General features: G+C 44.7%; 1 protein-coding gene across 1 annotated transcript in view; it reads left to right on the top strand.

Moving 5' to 3' along the window:
• The window catches only part of arap2 (ArfGAP with RhoGAP domain, ankyrin repeat and PH domain 2), a gene marked incomplete in the record, with an annotated part of 88,611 nt that overhangs the window by 30,408 nt on the left and 41,144 nt on the right, over positions 1–17,059 (top strand). The window contains 2 exon segments of the mRNA XM_053416125.1: positions 7,808–7,914; positions 13,100–13,299. Coding sequence (XP_053272100.1) covers positions 7,808–7,914; positions 13,100–13,299 — 307 coding nt within the window.

The raw sequence follows: 17,059 nt of genomic DNA, 5'->3' as shown, positions 1-17,059 counted from the left end.
TGATTGGAATCTGGAGGTCCAGGTCACTGTGACCTCGAAAAACCTTTTATCGCCTTGATCACATTGTCTGAGGAACACCTCGAGGGAAACTCTTTCAATTTTGGCTCCAATATACTCTTGACTCACTAGTAACTGATGCATTTTAGGGGTCAAAGGTCACCACGGCCTCATGAACAAGTTTTGTTTCCTTTTAGATAATTACTTCAAATGTTTACCAGTTGCCAGTAGAGAATTAACTGATTGGTTTTCAGTGTTTAAAGGTAAAAAGGTCACAGAGACTTCACATGAGACTGAAACTACACTGATTCATTCTCGTTTTGTGGATCTGAGCTGAAACACACAATCGTCCTTGTGCAAATGTAGTTTGTGTCACCATGTGTCACCATGTTGTGAATATGTGAGAATCCTCGGCCTGTACATATTTTTGCAAATACTTTGAAAAGCCAGCGAGGGGAGAAAGACAATTAGTTTTCAAGAGAGAAAAAATAATTTGTGCTATTCAGGGACGACAGATGCGCCGACTTCAGTTTGTCAAGGTCAAAAAATATTGTCGGAACCAAACATATCTACCAGTGTTCCTCACACTTTGTGTATTTTTCATTTATTTCAATGCCTCATCACTGAATCTTTTAATTTAATTCAATGAGTGAATACATTACGGCACGAGAGGAAACCAGTTTGTTCTTGGAATAAAATAAATCCTATGTTTTAGTATTCGATTTATATATTAGCATATTTTTCCCCTTCTGTTTAAATTTGCCCAAAGCTTTTTAAGTATTCACAAACATGTTTTTTTGTCCGACCGTACCAAGTGATTTCATCGGATATTTATGCAGCAGATTTTTTGACTTTTAATTAAAGTGTTTCGTATTTGTGTTTTTCAAGGTTTAAGGTATTTATTCCATTATAATGAGCTGTATTTGGTGGGAAGCATATTGGTGTGACTGGGACCTCCTGAAATTTTAATGGACCCCCACCCCCCCCCCCCCCCTTCCTGCGTTTCTGGATGTTGTCTGAAAGAGCTCGATGGTTTTTAATCCTCCGCTTCTCCTCCACCAAATATCGACGGCTTTGCATCTGACCTAAAAAAAACTTCCCTGAAATGTGGCTTTAATTTCCTTTCCCTCTAAACCACTGAAGCTGTTCAGTGGCATAATGACTTTAATGTACACGCTTGTCTAAGTTCCTAGAAAAACAGTCAATATGTGGGGTTTTAAAGTCATTTGGAGGAAGATGGATACTGTAATATCAGTAGTATTTCAGTATTAGCCTTTGATTTACTGCTAAACTATTAAAATACTTGGTTGTGGCATCTTATGCTTCAGATTTTCTATTTGTCAAATGACCCAATGGCCCAAAAATGTCTTTAAAGTGGCCTCCCTTGGGTCATTCTTACAGATTCTTACTATAATGGAAGTCCAGTTAATCTGATTGTCCCCACTCATGTCCAGAGACTCCACCTGTGTCCCAGTAGCAACGTCTCTGCGATTTGAAAGATCCACAATAGCAGCGATACTATTTCCACTACTTGTCTCGAGCAGTGCCCCCCCCCCCCCCCCCCCCCAGCACGTACTGGTGTGCATATTTGATAATGCCGCGCGCATCCAACTCATTTCCATCCCTCCCCGGCTCTCGTCTCGTTCCGCTCGCTCCCCTAGTTTTGTTGTTTGCCTTTCATTATTTTCTTCATTAAGGTGAACAAACATCTTTGTGTGAATTCTCTTTTGGTTTACCGCCGCATGTCAGCACATTTCCACTTCCCTGATCTGAGACAAGGCGGGGGGAACGACGGAGGGAATCGCAGGGAGAGGGAAACTAATTAATTGTATTATTTTCAGGGTACGAGCTAAATCCCCGGCATCAATGCAGCGGCGACGACAGACAGATGGCAAACGTGAGGGGAGGGGGGGGGGGGAGGAAAAACAAAGAGGAGAGGAAGAGATTGAAACAAAAGAGGGGTGAGGAATGAGCGTTGGTGGTTTCTAAGAAGAAGAGGAGAGTGATGGAGAGCAGGAGGGAGGTAGACCGTCGCCCCCCCCCCGTTCGAGTCCAGCGGAGTGGAGTATTTAATCTAACATGATGAACGAGCTATTGGAAACATCATCCTACCCCCCCCCCCCCCCCCCCCCCCCCCTCCTACCCCATCCCCGTCCCTCGTGATGGAAGTGTGTTTAAGGTCATTTAAACACCAAGGTAAAGAAAGTCCAACAGTGCACAAAGTGTTCCACGTCTCTCTCCCCCCCCCCCCCCCCCCCCCCCCCCCCCTGCATAGGCAGATCCCGACAACCAGAGCGTCTTGTATCATCTCGTGCATCACAGGTGTTATCTGCTCCGCCTTCACTGCGGCGGCTGATTGGTTGGTTGTTTGTTGGTCGATCATACTTCCTGCTCTCACCTCGTATGTAAAGCTCCGTTTCCCACGAGCTCGGCTGAACACGGTTTGCACGATGAAATCATCCTGGCTCCTGATTGGCTGGTTGCACACACAGTCGAGCCTCCTCCTGGCAGGAAAAAGGTATTCGGAGTTTTACAATAACAGCGAGACTGAGGATTTAATTTAACCTCCGTCTCATTTGCTCCTCTCCAGATCTTCTTTGTATGAATTAGCGGCGTCCCAGGACTGCGAGGCTGTTTTGTAGAATATGCAACACCAGAGACCCCCCCCCCCCTCCCCTCTTGTAATGAGTTTCGATTCTGTGTGCATACCTGTCGCAGCTTAAAGAGCAAATAAAAAATACCGTCAATTTAAATTTGATATGTGCTGAATGTAATTTACACCCATTGTGTTGTCTTTTGCGTTTCTTCTTTGTGGCTATTTGAGGGCAGCACACTAAGATGTAAACTCGCTCAGATTAGCTTCAGCCTGTTAGCATGTTGATGCCGTTATTAGGGATTTAAGAAACATCTGGTACCGATATATTGGCTAATGTATATGTTCATAAAAAATTCAAATGATTCATTATCAAACACTTCATAACAAAGACATGTAATTTGACATTTTTGCATTCTAAACAACTTTGTAAAGTCTGTATCGATCAAAGATAAGTGATCATTACCAATGTATCTAAAAGACAAACCCTGTAAAGTATTAATTAAATCCTCTATTATATTAGATAGTATTCATCAGAAGAGGTCCAGGTTGGTTCTGCTGCTCTGCTCTTTACCAGCCCAGCTCACAGTGGAGCAGCAGTCGGGCTCATAAAGCCTTTACAGCCGTGCTCCACATGCACAGTAAAGCTTTATGAAACATTTTTTGAATGCATGTGACTGATGGACCAGTGAAGTGACTTCCACCGGCTGCTGGCTGCTTCTTTAGTCGCTCTCTTTCATTCAGTACATGATTTTTTTTTTTAGATATTCTTTCAGGACGTGTATTTTCATCTCTTAAAAAAATATTTAACTGAGCGTAAATAGATTTCACCATGAGTGCATTCATCACCAGCCTCGTGCTGTGTCTCTCTGTTGCCTCCACGATATTTGTATGTGTGTTTCCCTGCGTCTCTCTAGTGCACGCTCATTGTCCGCGGGGCCTCTCTCTCCTTGGCCTCTCCGTCTCTTCGCCTGACGTTCACAATAATCAAAAGTCTTTTGTCTGCTTTTGAGTGTCTGCTCTTTTCAAACTCCCCCTACCCCCCCCCCCCCCCCCTGTGAGAGACGGCCCTAACCTGCAATGCTTTTAGAGCAGCTTAAGTGGTTGAGTGGACGCCGAGTCGTGGTTACAGAGGCAGAGGGCGCCTCAGCCGGTCGGTGCTTCTTTTAGCACCAACTCTGCACTCTGCAGTGAGTCGCTCAACAAGAGGTGGGGAAGCGTTGAATAGAAAATTATAATTGGACGCCTGAATACACCGAGCGGGGCCTTCGCTGACCACTTACCAGGTGAAGGTTATTTATTTTAGTTGTGAGAGAAAATTCTTTCATCTCTTTATAATTTGTTTGTAGGAATTCAGTGTGTCGTCTTGATTGTTGAAGTTCTTTTGAGATGCTTTGTTTATGTTTAGTGGTTTGTGGGCAAAAAGGAGCCAAGAGCCAAAAAATAAAAACTGAATCCCGCCTGAGGGCCCTCCCCCCCCCCCCCCCCCCCCCCAAGTGCTATTATTGCCACCTAACCCTCGGCTGTTGTAATTGGCCGAGTTATTTTTACCTCCCAATGCCGTTTTTTCCCATTCCTTCCTTCCCGCCATCCTTGGTGAGTTAATTGGAGAGGGCAGGAGGCCACGCCACATATTGGGCGGGTAACGAGTGCTGAAGGCTGGACGGCCGCTAACACCCGGCGCTCTAATTGGCTGCCTGAGAGGGATGAGGGTCATTAGGTACAGGTGACTGCTTTGCCCTCTCGGCGCAGGCACACGCACCCCGCGGTTTCCGACAGGCGGGAGTGCTCATGCATCGCGTGTGCTGCGCCGGCGCTCTCCTCCTCCTCCTCCGCCTTACATCTTCCCCCCCCCTGTTTTATACATGGAAACCATTTGTCCTGCTCTGTGTCTGGATCAGCGCCACGTGTTGCCTCGAGATCTTTTGGCCCAACCGAGCGGTCGGCGAGGGCGAGTCCCGGTCGAGCCGCGATGGAGCCGCTCTCATTAAGCCGTCACGTGTCTTCAGAACCTCGGTAGAACTCATAAGAGCAATGAGGGTAGAAAGTTGGACTTGATAGGACGGAGAGGTGACAGCCCTCACGTCGAAAACTTTTTAGCTCAATTAAGCCTCGGGCCCCAGTCAATCCAATTGTCTCAGCCGCATCCTCTTCCTCTTCCTCCTCTATCTTTATATCTCTGCCTCCTCTTCCTCCTCGCTCAGTGTCCTAATTGCTCATAACGCTTCACAGAATCACCAGTTGCATATTTTCTATTCCGCTCACTCCGCCTCGGTGTCACTGTGCAGAAATGAGAATCGTTTAGTTTTTCCACCGCACTCCGAATCAGTCTAATTGAGGCTAATGACGGTCAAATTAGGATTGTGACGGCTCGCAATTGAGTCCCTCTGGTTTGGAGAAGTTGAAGTGACTTCCTCCTCGTCGTGTGGTAATCTGCAAAATCTGGACGCTCCCGAGAAGTTTGTGGCCAATTAGCTGAAGGCTCCTGCCCTCATTTCTTTGCACGGACCATGCATCCCCCCCCCCCACGTCCCAAAAAAAGAGTCTCATCAGTTTAAGATGGTGTAGATTCATTATCTTCTCTTTGTTTGTGTAATTAGTGCAAATTGTTCTGCTGGTATCGAACAGTTGGTGCAGGAAACACACGCGTTTCATAGCTGGCACGGCGCGGTGGCGTTTAGCGCTCATCGCTAAGACTGTGTTTTGTGATTCACTGAGCACTGGCACAGATCCGGGTTTTATTCTGGCTCTCACACACACACACACACAGACACACACACACTCACTTTCTCTAAACTGCTCAGCTGACCCCTCACCAGTCGCACCCACTCTCAGGGAGGATTACCAAGACCTCCTCTCACTCATGCTTTCTCCCTTGTTCCCCTTCCTTTATGCTCCTGCGGTCTTCCTCTCCCCCATCTTTTTGACTCATGCATTTCTTTTTGGCCCTTGTCTCCGCGCCTCAGTAATGGAATAAAGTGTGTCTTTTTCGGTATTGAAATCTCGAAAAACATAGAGCTGCGGGCTGCAGAAAATGGGCCAAAACTACTGTGAGTGTTGAGGGTGAGGCGGGGGAGGGAGGGATGGAGTGATGGAGGGAGGGAGGGAGGGGTGTGGAGCTCATGAAAACGTTGCCTCGGCATCTAACCCCTATTTCTGAAATGGGCCTTCGAAAAAGAAAAAAAAATGGAGGTTGAATGCTCGGCTTGGTTTGGATTCTCCAGGTGCACCTTTGCCCCCTTGTGCAGAGCTTTGCTGATTCAGACACACACACACACACACACACACACACACACACACACACACACACACACACACACACACACACACACACACACACACACACACATCTCACACACACACACACACACACACACATCTCACACACACACACACACACCCCGGTTTGTGCTGCTATCCCTATGAAGTCTGTGCAATGACTTCCATTCTTTGTGGACTAACTACACTTTACTTTATCCCGATACATGCCTCACACACACACACACACACTCTCTCTTTCTCTCTCTCGCTCTCTACTCTCTATCCCTCTCTCTGCTCACAATCACCACACACACACACACACACACACACACACACATCACATACACTGGTTTGTGCTGCTATCCCTATAAAGACAGTGCAATGACTTCCATTCTTTGTGGACTAACTACACTTTATCCCAATACATGCCTCACACACACACTCTCTCTCTCTCTCTCTGTGTCTCCTTCTCTCTGTCCCTCTCTCTACTCGCTATCCCTCTCTCTCTCTCCATCCCTCTCTCTTCCGTCTCTGCAGTCGTCTCTTTAACACACACATGGGCGTCACACACTGACCAGGCCTGTGCGTCATCTGTGAGACGGGTGAAGAAGCCGCCGACCGCCGAGTGTGTTATTGGTCTGTCACAAGCTATTTCCAGCGGACCCCTCTTGCAGGTCCGACTCTATATGCGGCTCCATCTCCTAAAAGAAATCCAGAGCAACCCAGTCCACAGGAGCGGCCGACACTGAGCACGTCCCTGTGGCGATGTCGGGCCTTCTTTAGTGTTTGTTGGTTTTTATTTGGCCAAATGACATTCAAGCCCCGTGTGAGGAACGGCTTCTGACTCTAATGAGGTGACCTGTTGATCCCGGCTTATTAGGGAGGATTCTAATTTGGCCAGAAAGGGCTCGAGATGGCCCCTAACATTTGCAGGGGGCTTCGGGGAAACATTTGTGCTGTTTTGAATAGTTTCGAGATTCCTTTGCACAAAGAAAGTAAAAAAGTTTGTGAGTGAAACAATGACTAATTGTTGAATCTTCCCTTATTACCCTGGTTTTTGGATTTTCAACTCTGTGTGTTTGTTTTGAAACGATAAATCGATAAAGGCATTTAACATATGTTATCTCCAGATGATTAACTCTAAGAGGCGATTGGTCAAAGGTCATGGTTGATTCATTGTGATCAGAAAAACATTATTTTCCAAAACATCTCTGTAAAAAACAGGGCTAGAGAGAGAATCTTAAGGTTATAGTGATCTGTAAATGATTCTTATTATTCTTATTACGACTAGTGGCGTTTCTTTTATCCCAAACTAGCCTTTCAATGTTTATTATCCGTTCTTGTTCTCGTTCCCTAACTCTGTAAAATGGCCTTGGTTACTTTGAAAGGTGCTTAATAAATCAAAGTTATTATTATTACCTTATTTCTTCATCTTTGTGTGTTTGTTTATCTGTTGGTTAGCAAAATGAACACAAAAGCTACCGGACAAATCACCTGAACATCTAATGGAAGGAGGTCGTGTGGTTCAGGGATGGAAGCATGAAATATTGAATCTCACTTTCTTTTGACATTGTGAGACAAAGCTTTGTTTGTCAACACTTTTGTTGTGTGTGCAATAAAAATCTGGATCTAATGAATTTAAATGTGGTTTCTCTGTTTAAAAATTTTGAATAAATGGATTTTATTTTGACAAAAAGTAAGAAAGTGCATATCTTTGAGAGCTTCTTGCATCTATATGATTACAGACCTAGAGCTTATATAGATCAAGGGATGGGGTTCTTGTTTAGTAATGCGTTAACATTTGCAACCAATAACATTAGAGACACCATCTCCATCTTATTTAACCAATAGTTATGAAATGGCATCGTTACAATCTAAAGAGAGTCAGCACAGCCTGATCGGGGGGGAATGTACAGCATTGATTTAATGGCTCTCCTTCTCTCTGTGTTGGTGCAGGACTACAGAGCGGGACTGGCGATCGCTCAGGTGGAACTCACTGCTGCCAATATCCGAGACGTGGACCGCAGAGGCTTCGAACTCAACACGCCCTTCAAGAACTTCTGGTAGGTGTGCACCCCCCCCCCCCCCCCAACACACGTGCGCATGTGCTCGCTGCCCAGTGTTTTAATCATATCTCATCAGGCGTCAGCTAAGGAGATCAGGGCACAGATTGAGTTCCATGTGCAGAGTTTGTTTGAGACACAACAGTTTAGGTCAAATGGCTTTTCCTCCTTCTCTGAGACTTGAAGGATTAATTCAGACTAGAGTCTTTTTTATAGACTTGAAAATCACTTTAAAACTTAAAAACTTTAAATACAGATGCCATCAACGGCCGATAAGGTTTTGAGCTTGTAGATATCTTATTATGCGACATTTAGCAACAAACAAACTCAACTGCGTACAAGTAAATGTTTAGAGGTATTTTAGGATTATTTAGACTCAAAATTCAAACGTTCGTGCTCACACCTGTGTATATAAATCCCAGTACAAACCAAAGTGCCTGTTTTCCTCTGTGATGGGAGCTGAGCAGCTAATGAGCAGGCGGGTCACCCAGTCCAGCTTCAGCTCTAATGAGACAAAGAGAAGAAGAAGTGTATTTCAGTCGCTGCCTCTCTCACACTCCACCTGGTCGACTTGCACCTCACGGACTCATTGTCCATCCCAGCACACGCTTTCCATGTGAACAGCCTCCTGTGCAGAAATCACTAATTATCGATCTGGTAAAAACATTTTCTTTATGACGTCTCCTCGCGGGAGCTTCATGCAGGTATCTGTGCGTCTGTGTGGCACAAAGCCTTTTTAGGTGACCCCCCCCCCCCCAGGGGCCTCAGATCAATGGGCGCGCTGCTTGTTTGTGCCGTAATGGCCCATTTAGAACACAACCCGTCACAGCTGCCTGGGCAGAGCGCGGCTTGTTTGTCCGTACGCGCTTGTTCACAAGTTTCTTTTTTTCCTCTTTCATCCCTTCCTTTCACCCCTTGTTTCATTCCTCCACCTGTCTGTTGCGTGTCCCGATCGATCTGTTTGTGTCAGCCGCCCGTAATGGTCCCGTCGTTTGGCAGCTTCGTTAAGACGCTGGACGTAATTGCCATTTTGTGTGCGACAAAAAGAAGGTGGAATTAAAATGAGCTCAGGTCTCCCGAAGTGTTTTGATGAGGTGATTGCTGAAAGGCTTTCATTGTGTGTGTGTGTGTGTGTGTGTGTGTCAAATCGATTGGTAGCCCTGGGAGCGTTCTCCTACCTGCTCAAGGTGGGGATTAGTGAGAAACTCATCTAATCACTTTAAGCTGTGGAGACTCACTTTGGCTTTTCTGTTGTTTTGCTGCAGCTAAACAGACCAGGCGCTCAGTCCGCGGTGGTAGATACAATCACAGGCTTTTTATGAGGAGGGAGAATGACAATGAGGCAGAGAGGAGAGATGTAACCAGGCCAAGGCGGCCAAGTTTGGAGTAAAACACTTTTTGGGAGAAATATCCACGTTTGTTTGTTTTCCAGGTGCAAACTGTGACAGGTCTTGGATTCTCTTGGGTGCGTTTCCAGTTTAATAATTAAGATTTGATTATCCAAGGCTTTGAGCTTCACACGCATAATGATGATCTCACAGTTAGATGGTTTAATGTCAGCCTCTGTAAATCTGGCACATAGAGCCGGCACATGAGGTCACGATTCCTACGAAGCATTGCCAGGTTCAGTTTCAGGCGAGGTGTAGATTTTACTGCGTACTTTTTTATCTTTTATTTACCAACTTTTTTTTATTCAGAACCTTCAACTCAGTACTTTGCGCCTTCGAGCATCGATAGATCTTGGGTATGAAATGAAAAGGACATTTCATCCTATTCTTCTCTGCAGATCCTCTCAACCTCTCAGGTCCTTGGACAGACGGGCTCATTCTCTCCTGAGATGATTGGTTGGGTTCAGGTCAGGTGTCTTGCCGGGGCCACATTCACCGAGTTCTCTCCGAGCCTCTCATGCGCCGTCTCAGGCCCTGTTCTTAATTAAGGTCATCGTCCTGAAAGAAAGCGAACCAGTCTGACGTCCTGAGCGCTCTTCACCGGGGGTTCATCATTAAGCATATCTGTGCTTCTGCTCTGTTCGGGCTTTGCCTCGACCCTGACCGGTCTCCCCCCGCCCCTGAACCTTTCCCCCGACAGCGTGGTTCTGCCGCTGCCAAGCTTCGCCGCTGGCATAGGGCGGATTATGAGCGGGGCCCGGTTTCCCCTCGGACACGATGCTTCATAATTGAGGCCAAAAAGTTCAACCTTGTATCATTAGAGCAGAGGATCTTAGAGGAAATCTGCACTGAAGTACTTCTTGATTCTCTTTTTACCTCATGTCTCCCCAGAAACTTACTAAAACCCACTGATTGATTGATTTATCTTTGTTTGATTATTGTCTTGTATATATTTGTCATGAGGATTTATGTCAGTACAATTTATTAACTTTTTTGACTGGCGTTTAAAATTGAATTGCCATTTATTTGGTACATCCCCCCTTGGTGATCCCCTTTGATTGGCTGAATGTCTCCTTCCCTGCTTTCAGTTTAAGTTCACTCGGCTGTTTCATATCAAGTGGATGTATTAATTATTGTCATGTCCAAACTCTGTGAGGAAAAATTGATGCTTCCTCAACTTAAACTTGATTAACTGCTCTTGATATTTGACATCCAAGAATAATATGAAAGAAAAACCTGTTTAATTATGCAAACCACTTTGTATATATTACCATTAAGAACATTACACATGCATGCGAAAGAAGCTATGCGCCCATTCATCATTCATGAAGTGGAATTTGATTTCCTCGCTTCTATGTGCTATGTAGGATAGCGATGCGTAAAATCCTTACACAGCAAATGGGATCAAATCACCAAAACGAAGAATTTCAAGTTTCAAAATCTAACCGGCATTTTCATCGGGTCCTTGGGTGAGTGGAGAAACGGTGAAGTTGATTGTTAAGAGCGTGAAGGTTGTGTAGGTCACTCGAAATGAAACGCCTTTTTAATTCAACTGTACAAGATTTATGGAAAATCTGCTAATTTGCTTTCTTGGGTTAGATGAGAAGATCGATTGAAGTCTGGACACAGCTAGCCAGTTCATTTATTTAGATCCCCAATCAGCACGGTTCTGTTACAACACCGGGATATAAGCAGTATTACCTCTAAGTAGTTTGTCAAACTTTAAAATACAGAGACTTGGGACCTGCTTTGCCTCGGTTCATCTCAGCTTTGATAACTTTCCAGATCATTGCATGGAGGGCAGTGTGGATGGACATTTGAGCACTGTGATTTTATAGTTGCAGAAACATTAGAGAGGCTCGAAAAGTGGCAGATACAAACGGCTCCGTCGTATAAATCTGAGCAAAGGGAGCAATTTAATTATTGTTGACTTGAATTCCCTTCTTCCTTCTTCTCCATTTATTATGGTCGTATTCCTTTCTCAGTGGTTTTGGAGAGAACAGTTTGTTGTTGTCTTTGATTTTTACATATTCCTCTTTACCGACCTGTCGTCCTTCAAGCTGGAGTTTATTCCTTGGCCTCGTCTGACAGGGGGGGGGAGCTACAGGTTATGTTTTAAACTTTGCATCATGGGAGCCTCCACATGAACCAGTCCTGCCTCCCATCGCTCCTCGGTGGTTCTGGAGGCCGTGTTGTGGTTGGGCCGATGGGCATGGAGTGGCCCGAACCCCATCAACCTATCGATCTCCGACCGGCTCGTTTGGACAGAAGTTGCTCCTCCGAGTGAAAGCTCTCCCCCCCCCGACCGCCTCCTTCCCCTCGTACTTTACACTAGGAGCCAGGTTGCCATGGAGACCAGTGTTCCCAGTCCTCCGCTCTTAAGTACCTCCTTTCTGTCAAGCTCGGACTTTCTTTGGGTTTCACTCTCAATCTCATACGGTTCTTTTATTGTCTCTCACGTGCTCTTGCCTCGGCTCACACGCGTGCACGGATCACTTGTCGCACACACTTACACCCACACACACACACACACACACACACACACACACACACACACACACACACACACACACACACACACACACTTAAAAGCCGTCTCCATGGGAAACTGCAATTTGAGTTTTTTTTTACAAAGATCTTGTTAAACTTTACCATCGTCTTTATGTGTGTCTCCTCCACAAGTCTTTTCTTTAGATTGGAAAAACAAGGCCTCTGAAAGATCTTTAACCTCCCGTGCCTTTCACATGTCTATTGGCTGCGTGCATATTGAATGTTTTTATATTTTGAATGAATGAACATGTGCTTTACATGTTTCTCACCATGACCGGCGGGTTGCTTCATGTTTCTTTTTGTATTCTTTGCTTCCCAAACAGGTTCTTTGTGACATAAAACATTCCCTTGACCTGTTGCTAGCGTCACAGATCTTGAATTCTGTGGTGAAACATGTTTCTATTAACCCCTCTGGAAACAGCACTTTCTACTTATAACACTATAGATGCCGGATGTTACTGCCTTAACTCTCCTGGGAGGGTTTTCCCTCAGGTTTTGGAACCTGGGTACATGGATTTGCTCGCTCAGCCACAGCAGCATCAGTGAGGAGGGGGAACTTGATGTTGGATGATCAGGCCCCTAAGCTCCTACTTAATGCAACAAACCTTAATAGCCCTTGTTCTGTGGGCAAGGGCCGGCTGTCGCGTTGATTCACAGGGGCCACGTTACATCAGTCCGTGTCAACACGTTCTTCGATTTCCCCGAGTAACAGGATGTGCTGCGTTCAAGCGCCGAGGCCTCGAGATTTCTGTAAAAAATGTTTTCTTTAAATGGACACTGGTGACACGGCAGGAAGGTAGAGTCTCATCCACTATTAATGAGAATCCCTTTCAAATTATTCGACTTATAAAATGGAAAAATCGAGAAAATTACCATATTGTTGTAATGCATTTGTGACTACATGTACTGTATTGGAATTCCATGTGTAACTGCACCTAAGCATTTTCTGAGTCTAACGTAGAAATGATATCCTGACAAATTAGCAGTTTATAGATTTTAGTGGAGCAAGGTGAGACATATTGATATACCTGCCTCCCCCCCCTCCATCAGTTTCACCAAATCTATTGCAATCACCCATAGACGTTCATACCCCCCTCCACCAAAAAACCTCCAAATCCTGCATGCCCCCCTAACCCTACCAAGCGATACTATGCTGTTTAATTGCTCTCTCTCTCAAATCAAATCAATAACGGTGAGACATGTCTGGGGTGGTGGCAAAAAAAAATAAAAAAATCAATTGTTTGCAGCTTCACGGCCGAGTCAGAGTGGGAGAAGGAGGAGTGGATTGAAGCGGTCCAGGAATCGATCGCCGAGACGCTCTCCGACTACGAAGTGGCCGAGAAGATCTGGTTCGACGAGGCCAACAGGAGCTGCGCCGACTGCCGCGCCCCCCGGCCCGAGTGGGCGTCGGTCAATCTGGGCGTGGTCATCTGTAAGAAATGTGCAGGTGAGGGACGCACGCACACTACATTTGAAAGACAAATACACACACGTGCCTGATGCAGACACACACACATACTGTGGAACATACTGTACCAAAGGATAAACAATGAAATGAGCGATCCCCTGCTTGGAGCCGCCCACACACAGGTTTGTGTGAGTGGCAGCAGGCAGCCTGTGATAGTTCCTAATGCAGTGAAGAAAGAAACATGTCACAAAATGAAGACCTAAAGAGAGTGAGAGAAAATAAGAACAAACCAAAACACTTTCCCATGATTTCCTACTGAAAAACAACGTTATATTGTTCTGATTATTGGAATGAAGTTTGATTTACCTTCTGGTTTTGGTTTCCAAGTGAAATTTAACCCAATTTGTCATTTGATACTTAAATCTTAAATCTTGCTTTTAATACAATTTCCTTTTGACGATGTTCTTATAAATGACTCAAAGACAATCTAGATTTTGCAAGCGACTTATCAGAAATAGAAGTAGAACGGCAATCAGTGAAGCGCATTCGTCTGCCAAGGCCCAACACTCCCATTGAGTTTATTCAAACTGCACCAAATTGCTCGCTAGTAACATTTATCTAATTATACCTGATACAAGAATCATGAATTATTCGCCGGGGAACCATAACCCGACCGACCGCCCTGACTCGTTAACCCGACCGAGCCACTGTACTGTACCGGCAATTATTGATATAGTTCTTAACCTCAAACTTTTTCTGAATTTATTGGAAAATTACAGATTCCTGTGTAGAAAGGGAATATCATGCTTTCCTTGTACACGCACTATAACCTCTGACTCATGTAAAAAAGGTATAATGAGTGATATTACATTCTCAAAACAAAAATAAGGCCAAACCTCGAGCAAGGTTGTAATACATGCTAAAGCGAAAAATAAAAAAAGTGTGTGTCCTCAACTGTGGCCTGATGTTTGTCTGGGAGTCTGTACTCTGACCCAGAGGCACTTTCAGAATAAGATCTCAGGTGATAAGCTACTTATGGGAGCGGGGCGTCTGGCCTCTGGACTCCCTCTAATCTATTTGGCTGTGCTGGATGTCACAGATGAAATGACAACAAAGATTAAGCCCCGGTCGGGAACTCGGGTGGGGGGGGGGGGGAATCCCAAACTGCTTTTTGACCCCGATAAACATGATTTAAAAAAAGGGAAGCGGCGGCCATGCTTGAAGTGAAGGGCATCCTGGCTGGTGTGTGAAGTATCGTCTTCTCCGAGCTTGAGATTTGTCATAAGTTTGAATGTGATCCTTCACCTCACCTCGGCAGAGCCCCGTGTAATTGGTACGCGTCAGATATCCAACATCCCTTTTTCAAACACCCTTAAATGATTTCATTTGCAAGGGGGTTTTAATATTACATTGGGTGGACGTGCTGGGCTAGGAGCGGCTGAATCTCTGCAACCGGGGGAAGCTGTCCTCGTGCCGTGCTCGCCTTTAACTAGGTGGCGGTCCATTTGGAATACCAATGACTGCTAACGCTTTTAATTAGCGCTCTCGTGTCATGGACAATAAAGAGAAATGCTGAACAAGAGAAAGAGGAAAGAAGTAATGAGAAGGCTAATGGTAAAAATGATCCCAGGCTTTCCTCTCCTCTTGCCAAGATGGAATGAATTTTAATAGTCTGGAGCCTCTCTCTCTCTCTCTCTCTCTTTCTCTCGCTCTCTGTTGTGGAGCAGGTTCATATGGTAATATTTTGTCTTTGCTCGTGAACACTTGAAGAGCTGCGAGTCGGTTTCCTAAAAATAGAAATATCAGTTTTTATTTTTAACATTAGAAAAACAGGGGGATTTGATCAAAAAAGCTGAAAAATCCTTTTCTTCAGATCTATAATGTAGCGTAAGCACTTTGCACATTCTCGGTTCTTCTAATCACTTTAAAATAAACGGCATCCAGCTCAGCACCACCTTAAAGTTTGTTTTGTTTACTTTTATCGGAAAGTAAAAAATCCCATATAACCTGGCAACCATTCGGTAAAAATAAGTAAAAACTGCTGAGCATTAAACCTGCATTAATTGATAATTCTGGCTACTCAGGGACAGCAACACAGTGTAAAAGCACCACAGACATAAAACATTATCGCCTCATTAAATGCATCTAGCTGGAAAACAACTGCCTATTAACACATTCAGCTGACAGAGAGAAACATCAGCAGTTGCACTTCTTGGTTTTTAAGTCCTATATTCAAACTCTTTTAAGCTCTGTTTTGGTCTCCACCAATTCCTCGGTCGTATATCTGTAAATGCTCCCCCTGCTTTTTGTTATTTAGCTAGTTTGTTGAATTGTCGGGGGGGTTAGAGAAGGCCTTTCCCCTGAAAACTGCTGCCTACCGCGGGAAACGAGAGTCGAGAGCGACACTTCACGAAACTATAAACACAATTAACCTAAAACGCCTCATGGAGCAAACTACAGAGTCGGTTTTTTTTTGTGGGTTACTCACAACATCTGACCATTTTGGAATTAGATGTAGTGATTTGACCAGATGTCAAACTAAAAACCTTGATTATTGAGCTTTAATAGTTATTTTAGACTTTTTTTTTAAGGGGCTTTTTGAGGGAAAGCATCTCCCACTTTTTTTGGCTCCTTAACCCGTCAACCCCTTAATAATTTGACTTCCCTTAAACTGTCCCTCTCTCTACACTCCTCCTCCCGATGCAGCCACCAGAGGACGTGTCATTACTCCGATGGCTTGAAGGATCCTTTTCTTTCACATGGTTTTTCCTTGTTTCCCTCTGACATGCCTCGGAGTGGTGAGGGGCTTGAGTCACTCGGACAGTTTTTGATTGGATTGAAATCCTTCTGAGTGTTTTTGTAGAAGCTGCACGGACCTTCCATGTGCTGTGGTTTGCACGAGAACGAAGAAGATATCTACAACAGGCTATTTATATGAAAAGGTTCAAACCACGTAGCCGCCGGAACATGTGCACGCACACTTCATTCGGCTTCATTACCCTCACACAAGTGGAAATGGTCCTGTGGTGCCGTGCGGCTCAGTGGCTGGAGCTGGGCTGGAGCACTGCAGCAGGAAGTGTTTTCACTCCTGTGCAAGAACAAGTGACAGGAACTAAGATGGACTTATGTGGTCTTGAAGGCAGGGAGTTTGGAATTTGGGGTTTCAGAAACCACATTTAAACAATAGTGCTGTAAGAAAAGACTGTTTACGTTGATGTATGTTTCAGAGGAAAACTGATTTACCTTCAAGGGGGAAGAAGGAATCCTATTTTACTTGTAGTTTACTATGTTGGTCAGGAAAAAATAAGCTATTAGCCCCAGATTATTGTTTTAAGAGTTCTGTGCTAAATTATTTCAGTAGAAAATGACACAACGTGATGAGGCATGACATCTGGAATACAACAAAAATACATATTTTACTCTCCCTGGACAAACTTTCAATGTTTATAACAAAATAAATAATTAAAAGCTTGTTAAACCCAAATCAAAAGACCCCGATTTCAAGGTTAGTTCTCGTCTGAATATACACATTAAATCCCCTGCGTGCCTAAAGCATAGTTAATAATGGTAACTACTTAATTTTTCAGTATCTAACTATGTGACAAATAATTCAGAGATGCCTGGTGTGTGTGCCCTGTGGCTCCGTGATGAGACGGCCCCTCACACACTTCCCCTCACCGCCGCTCGACTCGAGCACAGAAGACAGTAATGAGTTCATGCCACGTCTGAATCTAAAATTATCCGCCATTACACACAGGACAATAATTCACATCCGAGCGTACAGCAGGTTTCTGCCTGA

This window comes from Pleuronectes platessa, chromosome 23, assembly GCF_947347685.1.
Source record: "Pleuronectes platessa chromosome 23, fPlePla1.1, whole genome shotgun sequence".
Classification (NCBI taxonomy): domain Eukaryota; kingdom Metazoa; phylum Chordata; class Actinopteri; order Pleuronectiformes; family Pleuronectidae; genus Pleuronectes; species Pleuronectes platessa.
This window is presented reverse-complemented; position numbering and strand designations above follow the sequence as displayed.